Source organism: Galleria mellonella, unplaced genomic scaffold (genome assembly GCF_026898425.1).
Source record: "Galleria mellonella isolate WM207_F2 unplaced genomic scaffold, CSIRO_AGI_GalMel_v1 utg150, whole genome shotgun sequence".
NCBI classification, from domain to species: Eukaryota; Metazoa; Arthropoda; class Insecta; order Lepidoptera; family Pyralidae; genus Galleria; species Galleria mellonella.
The window spans coordinates 1,361,614-1,379,270 of record NW_026442002.1 but is presented as its reverse complement, the minus strand read 5'-3'; the positions used below and the strand labels follow the sequence as shown (position 1 = coordinate 1,379,270).

The following is a 17,657-nucleotide window of genomic DNA, read 5'->3' as shown; positions in this document are numbered from 1 at the left end:
TTTAATACTAGCGGCCCATCCCGGCGTCGCACGGGTGGACATTTTTGCATTTAAAAAAATGGCCATTAAGCCTACACACGCGACGGAAGCTTAAAAATGGAGTAACTTCTCCCGTTTCCCCAACATTTCCCTTCACCGCTCTGCTCCTTTTGATCGTAGCGTGATGAAAAGTATACTATAACCTGCCTAGGAGTATGAAGAATAATTGTAGCAAGTTTCGTTAAAATCCGTCGAGTAGTTTTCGTTTCTATAACATACTCGTACATACCGAAAGACAGACAAAAATTTTACTGATTGCATTTTTGGCATCAGTGTCGATCACTAATCACCCGCCGATAGTTATTTTGGAAATATATTTCATGTACAGAATTGAGCTCTCTACAGATTTATTATAAGTATAGATTACCTACTCACACTATACTACACCTTGAGAATGAACGTAGGTAGGCACCTATGTAATCAGTATGTAATCAGATATAGATAACGTATTGATAAAAAAAACATTAACAGTACGACTAGTGTATTAACTGTGCCAGTTCTAAAAATACCTCTGTATTAAAACTATATTAATTTTGTTTTAATAGTTTTTTTTTAAGTGTACAAAGCATAATTACATAATGCCCGAAATAGTGCATGTGCAAGCGGGACAATGTGGGAACCAAATAGGTTCGAAGGTGTGTATCTTTTTTTTTTTAATCTTAATTAAATATCCGGCTTTGAGGTTAGTGTCAAGATTATTTTTTCCTTATTAGATACTTACACTGTGTATTGACGAGAAATATACTAAATTCGAAATTTAAAATGTCTTTATTTAAATAGACTCGTTTACAAGCACTTTTAAATCGTTACTTTTTACTATATGCCTGTTATTTCGTACGCGTGGATTTCAAAGACCGATTTTAGTAACAGAGAGGTACCTAGTATTTTAGATATCAACAATTTTTTTCTTATACGATTTAGAATGGCAAACAAGCAACTTTACAGAGTATACTGTTTCGCCCATGATACCCCCCATGCGTTGCCATTCCTGAGGACTCAGGTGTTATTCCTCTGTACCCTGTAAATTCACGCCATATCCCACCCTTCAAACCGAAACACAGCTATGCAAACACAACTGCTCCACGGTAGAAACACGAATGGGACAGAGGTACCCAAGCAATCGACTTTTGTACAAGTAAACAAAAAGCTCAGCCATGTAGTCCGGCATAGAATAGGCCACCCCTTCCTTTCTGAAGCGATAATTTTAAAAAGAGACTTCATCAAGCGATTTCAGCTGCTAAAAACTGTCAAAAAAGTAAGAAATGTTTCTGAGAACTTTATGTCCCTGAGGGTTCAAAGAACTCATCATCATCATCATCGTTGCTGATCAGCATGTTCGTTCCTACATCACGCAGAAACCATAACACCAAACTGAATGTGATCGGGGGGAAAGGGATTGTTAGTTATGAGGATCTAACAGCCCCATTGCTAGCAATATAAGCTATCAGGTAGACCTCCACGCGGTTCCCTCTGGAAACCATCGTGGTTATTTCTTGTGGAATTCGTCACGATGGGCTATCTGACCTGCTTTCACCCTCACTTTACTGGTGCCCCGTTAATGTCAACTAATAGCACAAACGGAGTTACCATTCCATTATCATCCATTATAAAAAATTGGATGTGATTTTCCCATTTGTGTTTCTGAACACTTTACTTATACCGTTAAAGGGGGGGGGGGGGGGGGAGGGATTGTTAGTAATGCGGACTACCAGTCCCATTGCTAGCAATATACCCAGTCAGGTCGACCACCACATGGACCCCACTGGAGACCATTATGCTGAATTTTAGGTGTATTCATCGTGATGGGCTAACTGACCTGCCTTTTTATCCTCACCTATCATCCCTCACTGGTGCCCCGCCAGCGTATACCGTTAATGCAGGCGGGGTTACCTTTCCATTATCATCCATTAAAAAAAATATATCCTGGTTTCAGTTCTGGGAAGTGATCTCCGACGAGCACGGCGTGGACGCGAATGGAATGTACAATGGACAGAGTCCACTGCAGGAGGAGCGTCTCAACGTCTACTATCATCAGGCATCTAGTGGTGAGGCTTCATCATCTAACTGAATACGATATGGGTGGGATATGGTTGTAAAATTACAGGGTACGAAGGCATAATACCTTCATCATCATCTCAGCCATTACCTGTCCACTGCTGGACATAGGCCCCCCCATAGATTGCCATAAGGAACATTTAAGGTCGTCACTACATCCAGTGGGAGGTCGTTCTACACTGCGTTTGTCAATACGAGGTCGCCACTCAAGAAGCTTTCTTCACCATCGGTTGTCAATTCTTCAAGCTATGTGACTAGCTCATTGCCGCTTCAGCTTGCTTATCCTTAATTATACCTTAATCTTCAGGATTGACAACGTGGCATGAGTGGTACCGTGGGCGGCACAGTATAGTCTGTTATATGGTACTGTTCAATAAAAAAAAAACTATCAGGTATATCAACATTGGACAATTTCGGTTATCTAGTTTAACATAGGAATAACAACATATTAGAAACTTTAGTTTTTTTTATACCCTTGAGGTGGCAAACAAGCATACGGCCCACCTGATGGCAAGCGGTTACCGTAGCCTATGAACACCTGCAATACTAGAGATATGACGCGCACGTTGCCAACCCTAGAACCTCGTTACCCCCCTTTTGAAGAACCCCATGCTGTAGTCCCTTGCGAAAATCTCGGCAGGAAGTTCATTCCATAACCCGAGTGTTCATGGGAAAAAACATCTCTGAAGTTGCGTGTACGCGATCATCTAAGCCCAGCCTTTCCCAAAGTGGGCGGTAACGCCCCCTTGTGGGCGCTGCAGGCCTAAAGGGGGCGGTGAAAAACCCAGAAAAAAATTCTAGCTCTTCCTACCTACCTATATTTAAGCATTGTTTTTTTTTATTATTTAAACAGGTAAATATGTGCCCCGCGCCGTACTAGTGGACCTGGAGCCAGGGACGATGGACTCGGTGAGAGCCAGTCCGTACGGCCAGCTGTTCAGACCGGATAACTTTGTCTTTGGCCAGAGCGGCGCAGGTACGTACAACGCCATCTATTGACGGATTGTCTAATATTCTGTATTGTATTTTTAATTCTTTTTTAATTCTCCACCTGGAAACCATCGTAGTTAATTACCAGAGGGAGACTTTGTACAAAAGTCGATTGCTTGGCCACCTCTGTCCCATTCGTGTTTCAACCGTGAAGCAGTTGTGTTTGCATGGCTGTGTTTCGGTTTGAAGGGTGGGATATGGCGTGAATTTACTGGGTACAGAGGAATAACACCTGAGTCCTCAGGAATGGCAACGCATGGGGGTATCATGGGCGAAACAGTATACTCTGTTATGTCCACGGTACTGCTCATGTCTATAAGCGACGGTTACCACTTATCATCAGGTGGGCCGTCAGCTTGTATGCCATTCTAAGTTGTATAAAAACTATAAAACTTCTAGTGGAATTCGTCACGATGGGCTAACTGACCTGCTTTCATCGTCACCTATCATCCCTCACTGGTGCCCCGCCAGCTTATACCGATAGCGCAGGCGGGGTTACCATTCCATTATCACCCATTAAAAAAAACACTAAACAATATCACTTTATGGGGAAATTATAATGGTATTTATTGTAAATTTAATAACTAGTCATTAATAAATAAACAATGTGATTATTTATGTATGTGTATATAACTACGCTGTCACAGATATTACTTTTTACAGGAAGAGATTGCTTAGCAATAAGACCGCCTTTTACTGTACTTGTACCTTGTACTACACTGTATCACGTATCGAAAATTGTTCAACAAATCCTGTTATGTAAGGGGAAAGGGATTGTTAGTAATGGAGACTGAGAATCCCATTGCTAGCAATATACCCAACCAGGTCGACCTCCTCGCGATTCCCCCTGGAAACTATCATGGTTAATTCCTGATGAATTAATCATGATGCGCTAACTGGCCTATTTTCATTCTCATCTATCACCCTTCACTGGTGCTCCGCCAGCGTATACCGTTAGCGCAGGCGGAATTACCATACCATTTTCACCCATCAAAAAAAAATTCTGTTATGTTGATGCAATAAAGTGTTAAATAAATAAATAAATAAATATATATAGTAATTTTAAATTTCAAAAACATATAAAAATACCTCTATATGCACCTTTTAACTAAATATAGAAATGATAAAACGTTGATAAAGAGAAATACACGTCATTGATTGACAATATTATCATGTGAACAATCATTCTGCTAAATACACGTTGATTATAATTTATTTATTTATATTTAACCTGAAACATCCTACAATATAATCTAGATACTCCATTTTTATCGTAAAATAGGGGTGAAACAGTTTATTTAAAATAAATTTAAAAGTAATAATAAAATTATTTAAAAGAGCAACACGCAAGTTTCTTGCTCGTTCTTCTTGTGATGAGACAGCTTTCCGAACGAGCGGTAGATTAAAAAAAATGTAATGACTATTCAAAAGTGCTTCAATGTAAGTTTATTTGAATAAATGATTTTCTATTCTATTCTATTCTATTTATTATTTATTTATTTATTAAAAACCAACGGCGTTCCAGTTAAGATTTACATACTGGTATTTAAAATATTAAAGCCAATAACAGGTGTCTTATTATTATAAAAGTACAAAATTGCGTAAAAAAGGAAAAGTACAATGCAGACATGCAATGACAAGACACTCGAATACAAATTTTTACCAATGCATGTATGTTACAGTATATTCATGACTGCTATATTTATTTTATACATTTATAAATACAACAGAGTTTGCGTGAATACACTACCTGCTGTTACCATTACGACACGTTAAAGCACACACATACACTCGCACCATGCACCATGTTGGGGGGAAAGGGATTGTTAGCAATGGAGTTTGACAGCCCCATTGCAGCATCATCCTTCACTGGTGCCCCGCCGGTGTATACCGATAGCGCGAGTGGGGTTGCCATTCCATTATCATCCATTAAAAAAAAACCATGCACCATGTTTCCCGCGAATTCAACCATGTGAATCAGAACATAATGTATATAAATAGATTACTAAATTATTTATTTATTCAAATAACTTTGTTGGTCAAAAGAAAATATGGTACAAAAGGCGGACGTAATGCTAGTAGCATTCTCTACCAGTCAACCTTTTTTTATATACGACATAGAATGGCAAACAAGCTGACGGCCCACCTGATGGAAAGTGGTAACCGTCGCCTATAGACATGAGCAGTACCATTCACATAACAGAGTATACTGTTTCGCCCATGATACCCCCCATGCGTTGCCATTCCTGAGGACTCAGGTGTTATTCCTCTGTACCCAGTAAATTCACGCCATATCCCACCCTTCAAACCGAAACACAGCCATGCAAACACAACTGCTTCACTTGTATATATATATATTGTGAATACGCGTGTCGTGGCGGCCTTTAATTGAGGCAGCATTTTATAATGTAACTTTATTATCATGTATTTTAAATAGATATAAATGTATGCTTTGTTGATTGTCCTTAACAAAAATAAATAAATAAAAACTTTTGTTTATTTTCTTAATTAAAATAGATGTTAATAAAAAATATTTCTCAGGCAACAACTGGGCGAAAGGACACTACACAGAGGGCGCTGAACTAGTAGATGCTGTCATGGACGTGATCAGGAAGGAGAGCGAAGACTGTGACTGTTTACAAGGTAACGTAGTTTAGCATTCGTGCAGATCGACAATCTAAAAGAAATAATACGGTATTTCTCAAGGAATAATAACACCATGTAGCCATCTTAATCCTCATATCATGGTGTATTATGTAATATTTATGGTGCCGTTTATACCTATAAATGATAGTAATTAATTCTCATGGTATATTCCCAGGGTTCCAACTGACGCACTCGCTCGGCGGAGGCACAGGCTCTGGTATGGGTACACTCCTACTCAGCAAGATCAGAGAAGAATTCCCTGACAGAATCATGGACACTTTCAGTGTGGTACCATCTCCAAAGGTAATTATTATTACATACTGTGGAGGGATGGGCAGCAGCGTTCCTATTAAAACGTCAGTAAAAGCCAAACTGCGGTTACCAACCCGATTGCCAAGTATGGAAACTACTGGCAAAGCCCCCGCAGGTAACAGTAAACGGCTGATACAGCTACAAGAAAAACTCATATGCTACCACAGTATATAAAAATACACATGATGGGTCTGTCTTCGGACACACTGTGCAGATTCTGTAGTGAGGAATCGGAATCCATGGAACGCCTGATGTGCAACTGGGATTTGTTAGCAAGCTCGCGTGTGAATCTACTGAGAACGACTTATCCGGAGCCAAAACACTATAAAGATCTTATACCGCGGGATATCGCCAAAATAACACATAGGATCTATAAAATGTTGTTAACATGGGAGGTTCAATTTTTTTTGTCTTCCACCTTCCTTTGTGAAACCATTTAAATAGTCCTTCCTAGTTCGTAATTCCTGTTTTTGGCAGTCTTTGGGAATCTGCTATTAATCTGTATAAATATCACCTTTTAGGTGAGCGAAGTGGTCCTGGAGCCGTACAACGCGACATTATCAGTCCACCAGCTCGTCGAAAACACGGACATGACTTTCTGCATCGACAACGAGGCTCTTTACAATATCTGCTTCAGAACTTTGCGCCTGAGCAGCCCCAGTTACGGAGACCTGAATCATTTGATATCAGTAGGTTGCATTTGTTCTTTTTGAAATATGAGTTTACCATTTTTATTAGAGAGTATTTTAAGAGACCTAATGACAAACAAGCTAATAGCCCACACGATGGGAAGTAGTAACCGTCGCCTATAGACAAAACAATAATAGGATACTTTGTGCAACCCATGATCTTGCGTAGCCATTCCTGAATATGGTGTTATTCGCCATACGCTATATAGGTCCTGGCATAAAAAGGCTACCCCTTCCATTCTAATGACCTGAATGAATGGACCGACTGACTACAGCATGGGGTTTCTCAAAAATGGGATAAAGTTCCTTCAGGATCAGCAACGCGCGCGTAACGCCACTAGTATTGCAGACATAGGCTACCACTTTTTACTAGGTGGGCCGTATGCTTGTTTACCATTAGATAACCCGCAACTTTATCAGCCCTGACGCATACCACTACCCCATTAGGAATCAAAGTCAGTAATTGTTGAGTTTGAAAAGAAAAACTTTATTGGCAGCCTAATACATTAACAAATACATTTACATTTTGAAATTTAGAATACCTAGAATCGTAATATGATTTAGACCCTTTGCTTTGTCTGATGCTGGTTGCCTTATACTTGTATCTGAACAGTTTTATATATATAATGTTGGATAAAAAACTCTCCTCGAACTCGAGACCGGTAGACAGCAGAGGTCGCCAGTTCGGGGGCCGACCACATACTCTTTTTTTCTGTTGCAGTATCCGGCCGTAGTGCTCCTCAAATATTGCGTCTAAATTGCGTCCACCATGTACCCTCTTGTATAGGCATTCCGTCACCCGTATCCAATAGCGAGGACGGGATTCCTTAAATATTGTACCGCAAACCATAAAAAAAAACTATATATATATATATATATATATATTGAAATATCATCAGCAGTCATCATCATTATTATCATTTTGCAGCTAACTATGTCTGGTGTGACGACCTGCCTCCGTTTCCCTGGTCAACTAAACGCTGACCTCCGCAAGCTGGCCGTCAATATGGTGCCTTTCCCCCGACTACACTTCTTCATGCCAGGTAACTGATCATATTATTCGTATAATAAGATACAGAAGAATATTTTGGATCTACCTTTTAATAAATTTAAAACTGTTATTGAACAAACCCTATTACACACTAAACGATTACTCGAATAACGAACGTGCATGGTGTTAGTGGATCATGCACGGGCTTTTAACGGCAATGTAATTTTAGACATAGTACATTTAAATAAATACACATAATGTTAACAGAGATTTAAAAGAGTTTTTTGCGGGCTCTTCACAACAGATAATAACTTTCCGAACCCTGTAGTAGCTTAAAAAAAAATGGCGATTAAAAAGTGCTTGTAAACAAGTATATTTGAATAAAGATGGTTTGAAATTTGAAATCCTCGGCAGGGAGCTCATTCTACAACCTGAGCGGATAAATCCCCTGCCAAAATTCTCTTAAAAGTTACTTCAAAATATCACCAACGCTCCGTTGCAGGTTTCGCACCGTTGACTGCGAGGAATTCGTTCGACTACCGCCCGCAGACTGTATCAGAACTTATGAGCCAAGTGAGTTAATTTTTATTAGTTCGAGTCAATTTAGAAAACGGAATTTTCTGAATTGGTTTTTACACTACTGAACGATCCAGTTCAGTTCCCATTCTTATATCAGATTCGAAGTGTTTTTAAAACCGCAGCTACTGCGCTAGATTTGTAGTTTCTACTTGCCAAATCCAAAATAAGACGAGAACGAATCGATACCAACATTATTAGTGTGAATCCTTCTTAAATAATAGATATATAGATAGATAATTTATTAGCATTACTTACAGCACATAAATAACACCAAACGTATACAGTAAAAAGAGGTAAAAGAATGCATATACAAAAAAAAATGAAATATATAAATGAAGCAACAATTTTCTTGCTTCATACGTGTGCCATAGTAACACAAAATGTTCTAAATAACAAACTTTGTTACCGACATTGCATTTTATTTATGGAAATAAAATAAAGGTGACAAGTCATGCACAAACGTCATTACTAAACAATAGATGGCGCTGTACCGAAAAAGTGTAAATCTGTTCTAGATGTTCAACCCTGGTAACATGATGACGGCGTGCGACCCCCGCCACGGACGGTACCTCACCGTCGCTACCATGTTCAGGGGGCACATGTCGATGCGAGAGGTGGACCAGCAAATATTAGCGATACAAAACAAAAATTCGAGGTTGGTGCTGAATTTACTAGCCAATAGCCAAGCAGCCCTGGAAACAATCTTGTTCATGATTGTTCATTATTGAATATATATATATATATATATATACATTTATACAACATAGGATGGCAAACAAGCTGACGGCCCACCTGATGGAAAGTGGTAACCGTCGCCTATAGACATGAGCAGTACCATTCACATAACAGAGTATACTGTTTCGCCCATGATACCCCCCATGCGTTGCCATTCCTGAGTACTCAGGTGTTATTCCTCTGTACCCAGTAAATTCACGCCATATCCCACCCTTCAAACCGAAACACAGCCATGCAAACACAACTGCTTTACGGTTGATACACGAATGGAACAGAGGTGCCCAAGCAAATGACTTTTGTACAAAGTTTCCCCTCTGGTGGACTAGAATGGACCGGAATTGGTCTATTCTATGCCAAGACCACACGTCATTTATATATGTTACTGCAATTATATATTTTATACATTTATTTACAGTATACAAGTACTCCATCTATTATTACCAATATTTTCCACAAACCTTCCCCAAGCACATTTCAATTTCCTCCCAAAGAATTTCATCACCTATCCAGAAAATTAATTTTCAAAATTCTACAAAATTGTGCCAGTAGAAAAAATTTTACCCAAAATTGCGAAAATATGGAGAAATAGTGTAAATTCCGACAGACCCATACTTACCACAACACTGCCTAGCGGCGCAACCGCATGAAGTTAGCGCAAGTGTGACGTATTTATTGGTCTCGGGATGGTTTGTGGGACCATCGGCTGTAGTGTTCGCACAGTGTACCTACAGTGCGAGCATTGTAGTGGATGCACCATACTATGTTAATATTGTTGTAAAATATGGTTTTATTTGCTTAACGGATGCTTATATTTACTCTGTGGATAACTACAATTGGCTAATATGTAGTAAATGTAATTTAATATGTATTCAATGCTGTAAAAAGCTGTTGTTATCTCAAATAAAATAAATAAAAATAATACACAACCTGGCAATACTGAACATATAAATACGCAGACAGACCTTTCATATTAATTTAATAAAATTGTGGGCCGTCAGCTTGTTTGCCATTCTAAGTTGCACAACAAAGAATCCGTTCCATTCCGGCCCATTCTATTCCATACTATACCATATTCTGTTCTCTTAAACAGACATTATGAATTTCTCATTATCCCCAGTTACTTCGTGGAGTGGATCCCCCACAACCTGAAGGTGTCCGTGTGCGACGTGCCGCCGCGAGGGCTCAAGATGTCGGCGACGTTCATTGGCAACACGACCGCTATACAGGAGATCTTTAAACGCATATCCGAACAGTTCACCGCTATGTACAGGCGACGGGTATGTAGTACTATTTCTTCCATTCATTTAATGAGTACAAAATTAATAACAGGTTCAAGTAGGCTCTGTGCCTAACTTCAGATAGATTGTAATATCGAAACAATCTGATTCGAACTTAAATATCGATATATGTATATACTGACTGACTCGGTAAACGTTGTTTTACCATATACATTATTTCTAGAACTATACATGAAAATATATCGTACTACAATTATTATATTCGATTGTCATCTTGCAACCCTATTGCGGAATATAAAGATCGCGATTAAACAACAGGGGTTGATCGTAAAAGCGTGAAAATTTTAATTTGTATGTATTTTTCAATGCTAAATCATAATAAAATAAAAATGGAAAATTTTGTCAAAAAAATAAAAAATAAAATTTAGGGGTGGGTCACCCCTATCATTGAGGGCTATGAGAAATAGATGTTGGCCGATTCTCAGACCTATCCGATATGCACACAAAATTTCATAAAAGTCGCTAAAGCCGTTTCGGAGGAGTTTGGTAACAAACACCGCGACACGAGAATTTTATATATTATATATATATATATATATATATATATATATATATATATATATATATATATATATATATATATATATATATATATATATATATATATATACATAATAAATCAAACTGTTTATAATTACTCCCCGCCTGCAAGAGATCGCTCTTAGCGATAAGGTCGCCCATTGTTTTCTCATTGTGATTATTTCTTGTAATTGTTTATATTTATAATAAGTTTACTATTGTAATCTTTTGGAGGAAACAATAAAGAGTATCTATATATATATTTATTAAAAAATATAGTAGATATCTTATAAAACGTGTTCCGTCTGACGCAGGCCTTCCTCCACTGGTACACGGGCGAGGGTATGGACGAGATGGAGTTCACAGAAGCGGCCAGCAACATGAGCGACCTCATATCTGAGTATCAACAGTATCAGGTGGGTTTTTTTAATGAATGAATTTTTTCTATGGGTGAAAATGGAATGGTAACCCTGCCTGTGCTAACGGTATACACAAACGGGGCACCAGTGAGGGATGATAGGTTTTTTTTATACAACTTAGAATGGCAAACAAGCTGACGGCCCACCTGATGGAAAGTGGTAACCGTCGCCTTTACACATGAGCTGTACCGTGGACATAACAGAGTATACTGTTCCGCCCATGATACCCCCCATGCGTTGCCATTCCTGAGGAGTCAGGTGTTATTCCTCTGTACCCTGTAAATTCACTGCCATATCCCACCCTTCAAACCGAAACACAGCCATGCAAACACAACTGCTTCACGGTTGAAACACGAATGGGACAGAGGTGGCCAAGCATACGACTTTTGTACAGTCTCTCTCTGGTGACGATGATGATTTATTCACAGGAGGCCGACGTTGATGATGACGTCGACTTCAATGAAGAAGATGAGGCCGACAACGAGGCGCAGTATCAAGAGGAAGACAAGGAAGCGGTCCGCGTGGTCGACTAGTTACGAATATTTAAAAATATATAATTACATTTAAGTTAAATTAATTGGCAGCTTTTTATTTAAATTATAAATTGTTATTTTAATTGTGAATCATGACTTTTGAATAAACGTTGTTAATTTGTTTTTTAATCATTTTGTATATTTCAATTAATTTTTTTTTTAATGGATGATTAATGGTATGGTAACCCCGCCTGCGCTATCGGTATACACCGGCGGGGCACCAGTGCAAGATGATAGGTGAGAATGAAAAGGCAGGTCAGTTAGCCCATCGTGATGAATACACCTGGAGTTCAACGCGATGGTTTCTAGGCGGAACCGCGTAGAGGTCGACCTGATTTGACGTGATAGGGATTGTTAGTAATGAGGACTAACGATCCTATTGCTAGCAATATACCCTATCAAGTCGACCTCCACGCGGTTCCCCCTGGAAACTATTGTGATTAATTTTATTGTTAAATTAGTCACGATGGGCCAACTGACCCGCTTCATGCTTCATCCCTCACTGGTGCCCCGCCAGCGCATACCGTTAACGCAGGCGGGATAACCATTCCATTATCATCCATTAAAAAAAAATACAACCCTTTTTTATTCGCGAGTTGCGTAAAACTTAAAACAGTTTCATTTCTCTATAAAATTAATTTAAACATGTTAACAATAATTCCCAATAAGGATATTTCATTTATAATTACGTGAAACATTAGAAATAATTTACTGCACCTAGTCGACATTAGCCACGGTTCAGCCACTATTTAAACGTAAATATAACTGATTGGTTACATTTTACGGTGGGTGTAAACATGGCGGTTAGATTTCTCGTATGTAAGTATATATATATTTTTTAATAAATACTTATCTATCGAATAATAATAGTAACTTTGTTGAATTTTTATCATTTATATACTCGTATATATAAATATCGCCCATTGTTTTCACATTGTGATTATTTTTTGTAATTGTTTGTATCTATAATAAGTTTACTATTGTAATCTTTTGGAGGAAACAATAAAAAGTATCTATCTATATGTATATAATTTATATTTTTTTTTGATGGGTGAAAATGGTATGGTAACCCCGCCTGTGCTAACGGGATACGCTGGTGGAGCACCAGTGAAGGGTGATAGATGAGAATGAAAACAGGCCAGTTAGCGCATCATGATGAATTCATCAGGAATTAACCATGATAGTTTCCAGGGAGAACCGCGAGGAGGTGGACCTGGTTGGGTATATTGCTAGCAACGGGATTCTCAGTCTCCATTACTAGCAATCCCTTTCCCCCCATAATTTATATATTGTCCACTACAAGACATATGTCTTCCAGCTAAGGGAGGTTTTGTCAGTAGTTGGTACTGTTCATGTCTATAGGCGACGGTTACCACTTTCCATCAGGTGGGCCGTCAACTTGTTTGCCACTCTAAGTTGTATTAAAAGAAAAGTTACCACGCTCGGTAGGATGATTGGCAACTGTAGTTAGGTTTTGAAAATATTATTATGTTTTTTCGCCCAAAACCTTGGGTTTTTTTTCAATCTCATAAGATGCTTGGTGTTTTTATGAATAAAGAGGTAAATTTGTAGTCTTTTCCATAACTAATATACACTGATAATTTTACAGTTCTTCCCTTTGTCATCGTATCAGGCCAACATCCCGCAGAGTTATCAGATCTGAGACTTCCTGACACCAAATTGTGGATTGACAATGATGATGATTTTAATGCCATCCACGACAAAAACTCTAAAGAGATAAAAATAACTTCAGACTGGCTCTGGAAGTTAATGAAAGAGTCTAAATTCCAACTACCAGAAGGATCAGGCAACGAGGCACTAAGCCAGTACAACGGTCAGGAGTTAACAGAGCAAGATTACGATAAAATAAATAAAGTTTATATAGACAAATTAAAATTTAAACCGTGGCACAATGAAAAGAAATTGGCGTCCTCTTCCTCGAACGACGTACTAACATGGTTAGATAATGTTGATAAACCTAATGATCATAAACACGCCATAAAAGTATTTTGGGATCAGGACATGAGCGATAAACATTCTATTTGGAACACAAATTTAGGTAGAAATCAACATTGGCATCCAAACACTGTTGGAGATAAAGATGCCACTTCAAAAGGACAGACCATTGAAGAAATTGAATCTATAGAGGATAAACAGAAAGTAAATATCAATACAAATAAATTTGAACAATTGCCAACAACTAAAAAACCAATAAATAACGTAGCCATTTTTATTCCAAACATTATAAACGAAGAATCACCAAAAGCGACAAAGGACATTTCCCTTCAAAATAATAAAAAGGAAACTAAAAGACCGGATTTAGAAGACAATGAACCGGTATGGGACGTAAAGATATTAGCAAACGAAGTGCTCAGAACTCAGACTACGAGTATGGTAAGGTACCTTCGAGAGATATTGGGGATTCTAAAGAGAAATCTTTAGAATCCCAATCTCCGTATCCGTTGTCTAAAACATCATCATTCCAGCCACTATCCGTCCACTGCTGGACCTCCCCCATAGACCGCCATAAGGAACGGTCCTGAGCCACCTACATCAACAGACTCCCTGCAATGCATTTGAGGTCTTTTTTTAGGGGTGAAGATGGAATGGTAGCCCCGCATGCGCTATCGGTATACGCTGGCGGGGCACCAGTGAAGGGTGACAGATGAGGATGAAGGCACGTCAATTGGCCCATAGCCAAGAATTAACTACTATGATTATGTAGATATATATGATCCAGGGGGGACCGCGTGGAGTTCGATCTGATAGGGTATTTTGCTGGCAATGGGTCAGTTAGACCCCATTACTAACAATCCATTTACTAATAACCTAACACTTTACCTAATAACAATATAGCTTATAATTATATACCCATTACTAAGAATCCCTTTCCCCTCAAATTGAGGGCATTTTTTCTTAATTTGTGTAGATGGAAAGGCAAAACCTCGCATGCGCTGTCGGTATAAGCTTATGGGGCACCAGTGAAGGGTGACAGATGAGGATGAAGACAGGTCAGTTGGCCCGTAGTGACCAATTGAACAAGATTTAACCACTATGGTTTCCAGGTGTTTCTTCCTCCACGCGCTTCCCACGTGGAGGTCGACCGTGGTGTGTATTCCCTTTCCCTCCATGCATTTAAGGTCGTCACTCCATCTAGTGGGGGGTCGTTCTACACTGCGTATAGACTGATTTTTATCCTAATCCTCCCCAAATTCTTTACTGTGCAAACTGCTAGACTTTGGAATTCACTCCCAGTTTTTTTTTTTTATACAACTTAGATAGGCAAACAAGCTGACAGTCCACCTGATGGAAAGTGGTAACCGTCGCCTATACACATGAGTAGTACCATGGACAAAACAGAGTATACTGTTTCGCCCATGATACCCCCCATGCGTTGCCATTCCTGAGAACTCAGGTGTTATTCCTCTGTACTCAGTAAATTCACGCCATATTCCACCCTTCAAACCAAAACACAGCCATGCAAACACAACTGTTTCACGGTTGAAACACGAATGGGACAGAGGTACCCAAGCAATCGACTTTTGTATAAAGTCTCCCTCTGGTAAAACCTCCCAAACACTCCTAGAATAATACCAAAATAGCGCAGATCATACGTATCTTCAAAGCTCAAACAAAAAGATTTTATAATACATTAGACAGTTGAGTTACTTATATGTATAATAGCTATTCTATGTTTATATTTATATATATATATATATATATTATTACAGCCCTTAACCGTCCACTGCTGAACATAAGCCTCCCCTTGGGGGGTTTTGCCAGTAGTTGTCTCGTTTGGCAGGCGGGTTGGCAACCGCAATCAGGCTTTAGAGATGTTTTAAGAGGGACGCTGCTGCCCATCTCTCCACCATAAGCTTCCTTAGTCGCCTCTTACGACACCCACGGGAAAGGAAGTGGGAGAAAGGGATTGTTAGCAATGGAGTTTTACAGCCCTATTGCTAGCAATATGCCCTATTAGGTAGTCCCCCTCCTCCTCGTGGTTCCCCCTGGAAACCATCGTGAACATTTCTTGTTGAATTCGTCACGATGCGCTAACTGACCTGCTTCATCCTCACATATCATCCTTCACTGGTGCACCGCCGGTGTATACGGATAGCGCGGGTGGGGTTACCATTCCATTATTACCCATTAAAAAAAAACCACCGGAAAGGAACGGGTGGCTCATTCTATGCCTATGTTATGCTTTATATACAAATTCTATAAATACTTTCTCCTTTCGGACTCTCAAGGTTGACTGGAAGAAATCCCTTCAGGGGATAAGTCCGTCTGTGTACATTTTTTATAACCCAATATTTACATTAAAAATGAATGCACAGAATCATTACTTACCCCTCTTAAAGAGTTAACACAGGAAAAATCTTCGAGTGACCCATGTCTATCGACCACATTAGAAAAATGTAAAATATATTGAATTGTTTATATTTCAGATAAAGAAAGCCGAAGAACATTTGGCCAAGTCTTTAAATAAATTGACAGTGGCCGTTGGTAAAATGGAGAAGCAGATAATAAACAAGCCAGCTGCACATCTATCGACATCGGGAGCGTTTATGGAGAAACAAGCGCCACCAAAACCCATAGCGTGGTCTTACTACGATAACTAAAGCAGGGTGAAGCTGTAAGCATTATGCAGTAGGTATGGGCGAAGAGGACCCTCGCTCGCGGCTTCCCACTAAAACGGACCTCGCGAGGCGTCTATAAATGCGACACTACCAAACTTATAATGGCAGTTTATTATAAAAATTAAATAAAAACTTTTTTCCTGAGTCCTCAGAAATAACAACGCATGGGGGGACGCAATGCGACCAGCGTATCCCGTCACCGTAGGCGGTTACCATACCATTTTCACCCATAAAAAAAAAATTCGTACCTTGAACCTTGTTACTTGAACAGTAAGGGAACTCTTCAAGGATTGGTAGTAAGAGTTAGCAGAATTGTCAGTAGATGTCACTTATACAGTTTATAAGGTCCAAACAAATAACACAATATGTATATATATAAACAAACGCACAATATCACTTGATGTTTAAATAAAATAATATTTAAACCATCTACTAATTTTCTATTTTTATAATAAAACGACACTCAACAATTGCTAGGCAACACAGCAATAGGTGTCACAGCGCATTTAAATTTTGGACAAACCAAAAAGTATTAACATTACTAACAATCCCTTTCCCCCCCCCCCCCCCCCAAATATATATTAAGCTCCTCTGAATACTAAGCAGAGATAGTATTTGTCTTTTTAGAAATATTCTTACCTTGAACAGCAGGGAACGCTTCAAGAGTCGGTAGTATGAATTAGCAGATTTAGCAATAGACGTCACTTTTACAGTTTGTAAAGTCCGAAATTACACGATATACACAAACGAACACACAACACCACTCACAGTTTAAATAACATAATATTTATGACGTCTACCAATTTTCTTTTTTGTTAATAACGTTAGTCAACAACAAATGCTAGGCAATACTCACGGTAGACGTCACGCTGCATCGTAGTCTTAAACTAACCAAAAAGTTCTGATATCTATGTACCTATTTTTTTTGATGAGTGAAAATGGTATGGTAACCCCGCCTGCGCTAAAGGTATACGCTGGCGGAGCACCAGTGAAGGGTGATAGATGAGAATGAAAACAGACCAGTTAGCCCATCATGATGAATTCATCAGGAATTAACCATGATAGTTTCCAGGGAGAACCGCGAGGAGGTGGACCTGGTTGGGTCCTGAGAATCCCATTGCTAGCATATTGCTAGGATTCTCAGTCTACATTACTGACAATCCCTTTCCCCCTCTATTGAGTCCTTCTAAACCTAAATACAAGGAATTACAT

General features: G+C 39.0%; 2 protein-coding genes across 2 annotated transcripts; both read left to right on the top strand.

Annotated features, from left to right (window-relative positions):
- The first annotated feature begins 513 nt into the window (after nt 1-513).
- On the top strand, nt 514-11,937 carry LOC113515722 (tubulin beta chain-like). The gene is made up of 12 exons (XM_026900000.3): nt 514-674; nt 1,973-2,084; nt 2,948-3,070; nt 5,626-5,727; nt 5,906-6,033; nt 6,564-6,731; nt 7,660-7,774; nt 8,225-8,295; nt 8,817-8,956; nt 10,154-10,313; nt 11,168-11,269; nt 11,701-11,937. The coding sequence occupies exons 1-12, from the start codon at nt 618-620 to the stop codon at nt 11,803-11,805; spliced, it is 1,383 nt and encodes a 460-aa protein (XP_026755801.2). The 5' UTR covers nt 514-617; the 3' UTR covers nt 11,806-11,937.
- A 147-nt stretch (nt 11,938-12,084) lies between these two features.
- LOC116413340 (uncharacterized) lies at nt 12,085-14,285 on the top strand. Its single transcript, XM_031911905.2, has 2 exons — nt 12,085-12,624; nt 13,415-14,285. The coding sequence occupies exons 1-2, from the start codon at nt 12,603-12,605 to the stop codon at nt 14,245-14,247; spliced, it is 855 nt and encodes a 284-aa protein (XP_031767765.2). The 5' UTR covers nt 12,085-12,602; the 3' UTR covers nt 14,248-14,285.
- The last annotated feature ends 3,372 nt before the right edge of the window (nt 14,286-17,657 follow it).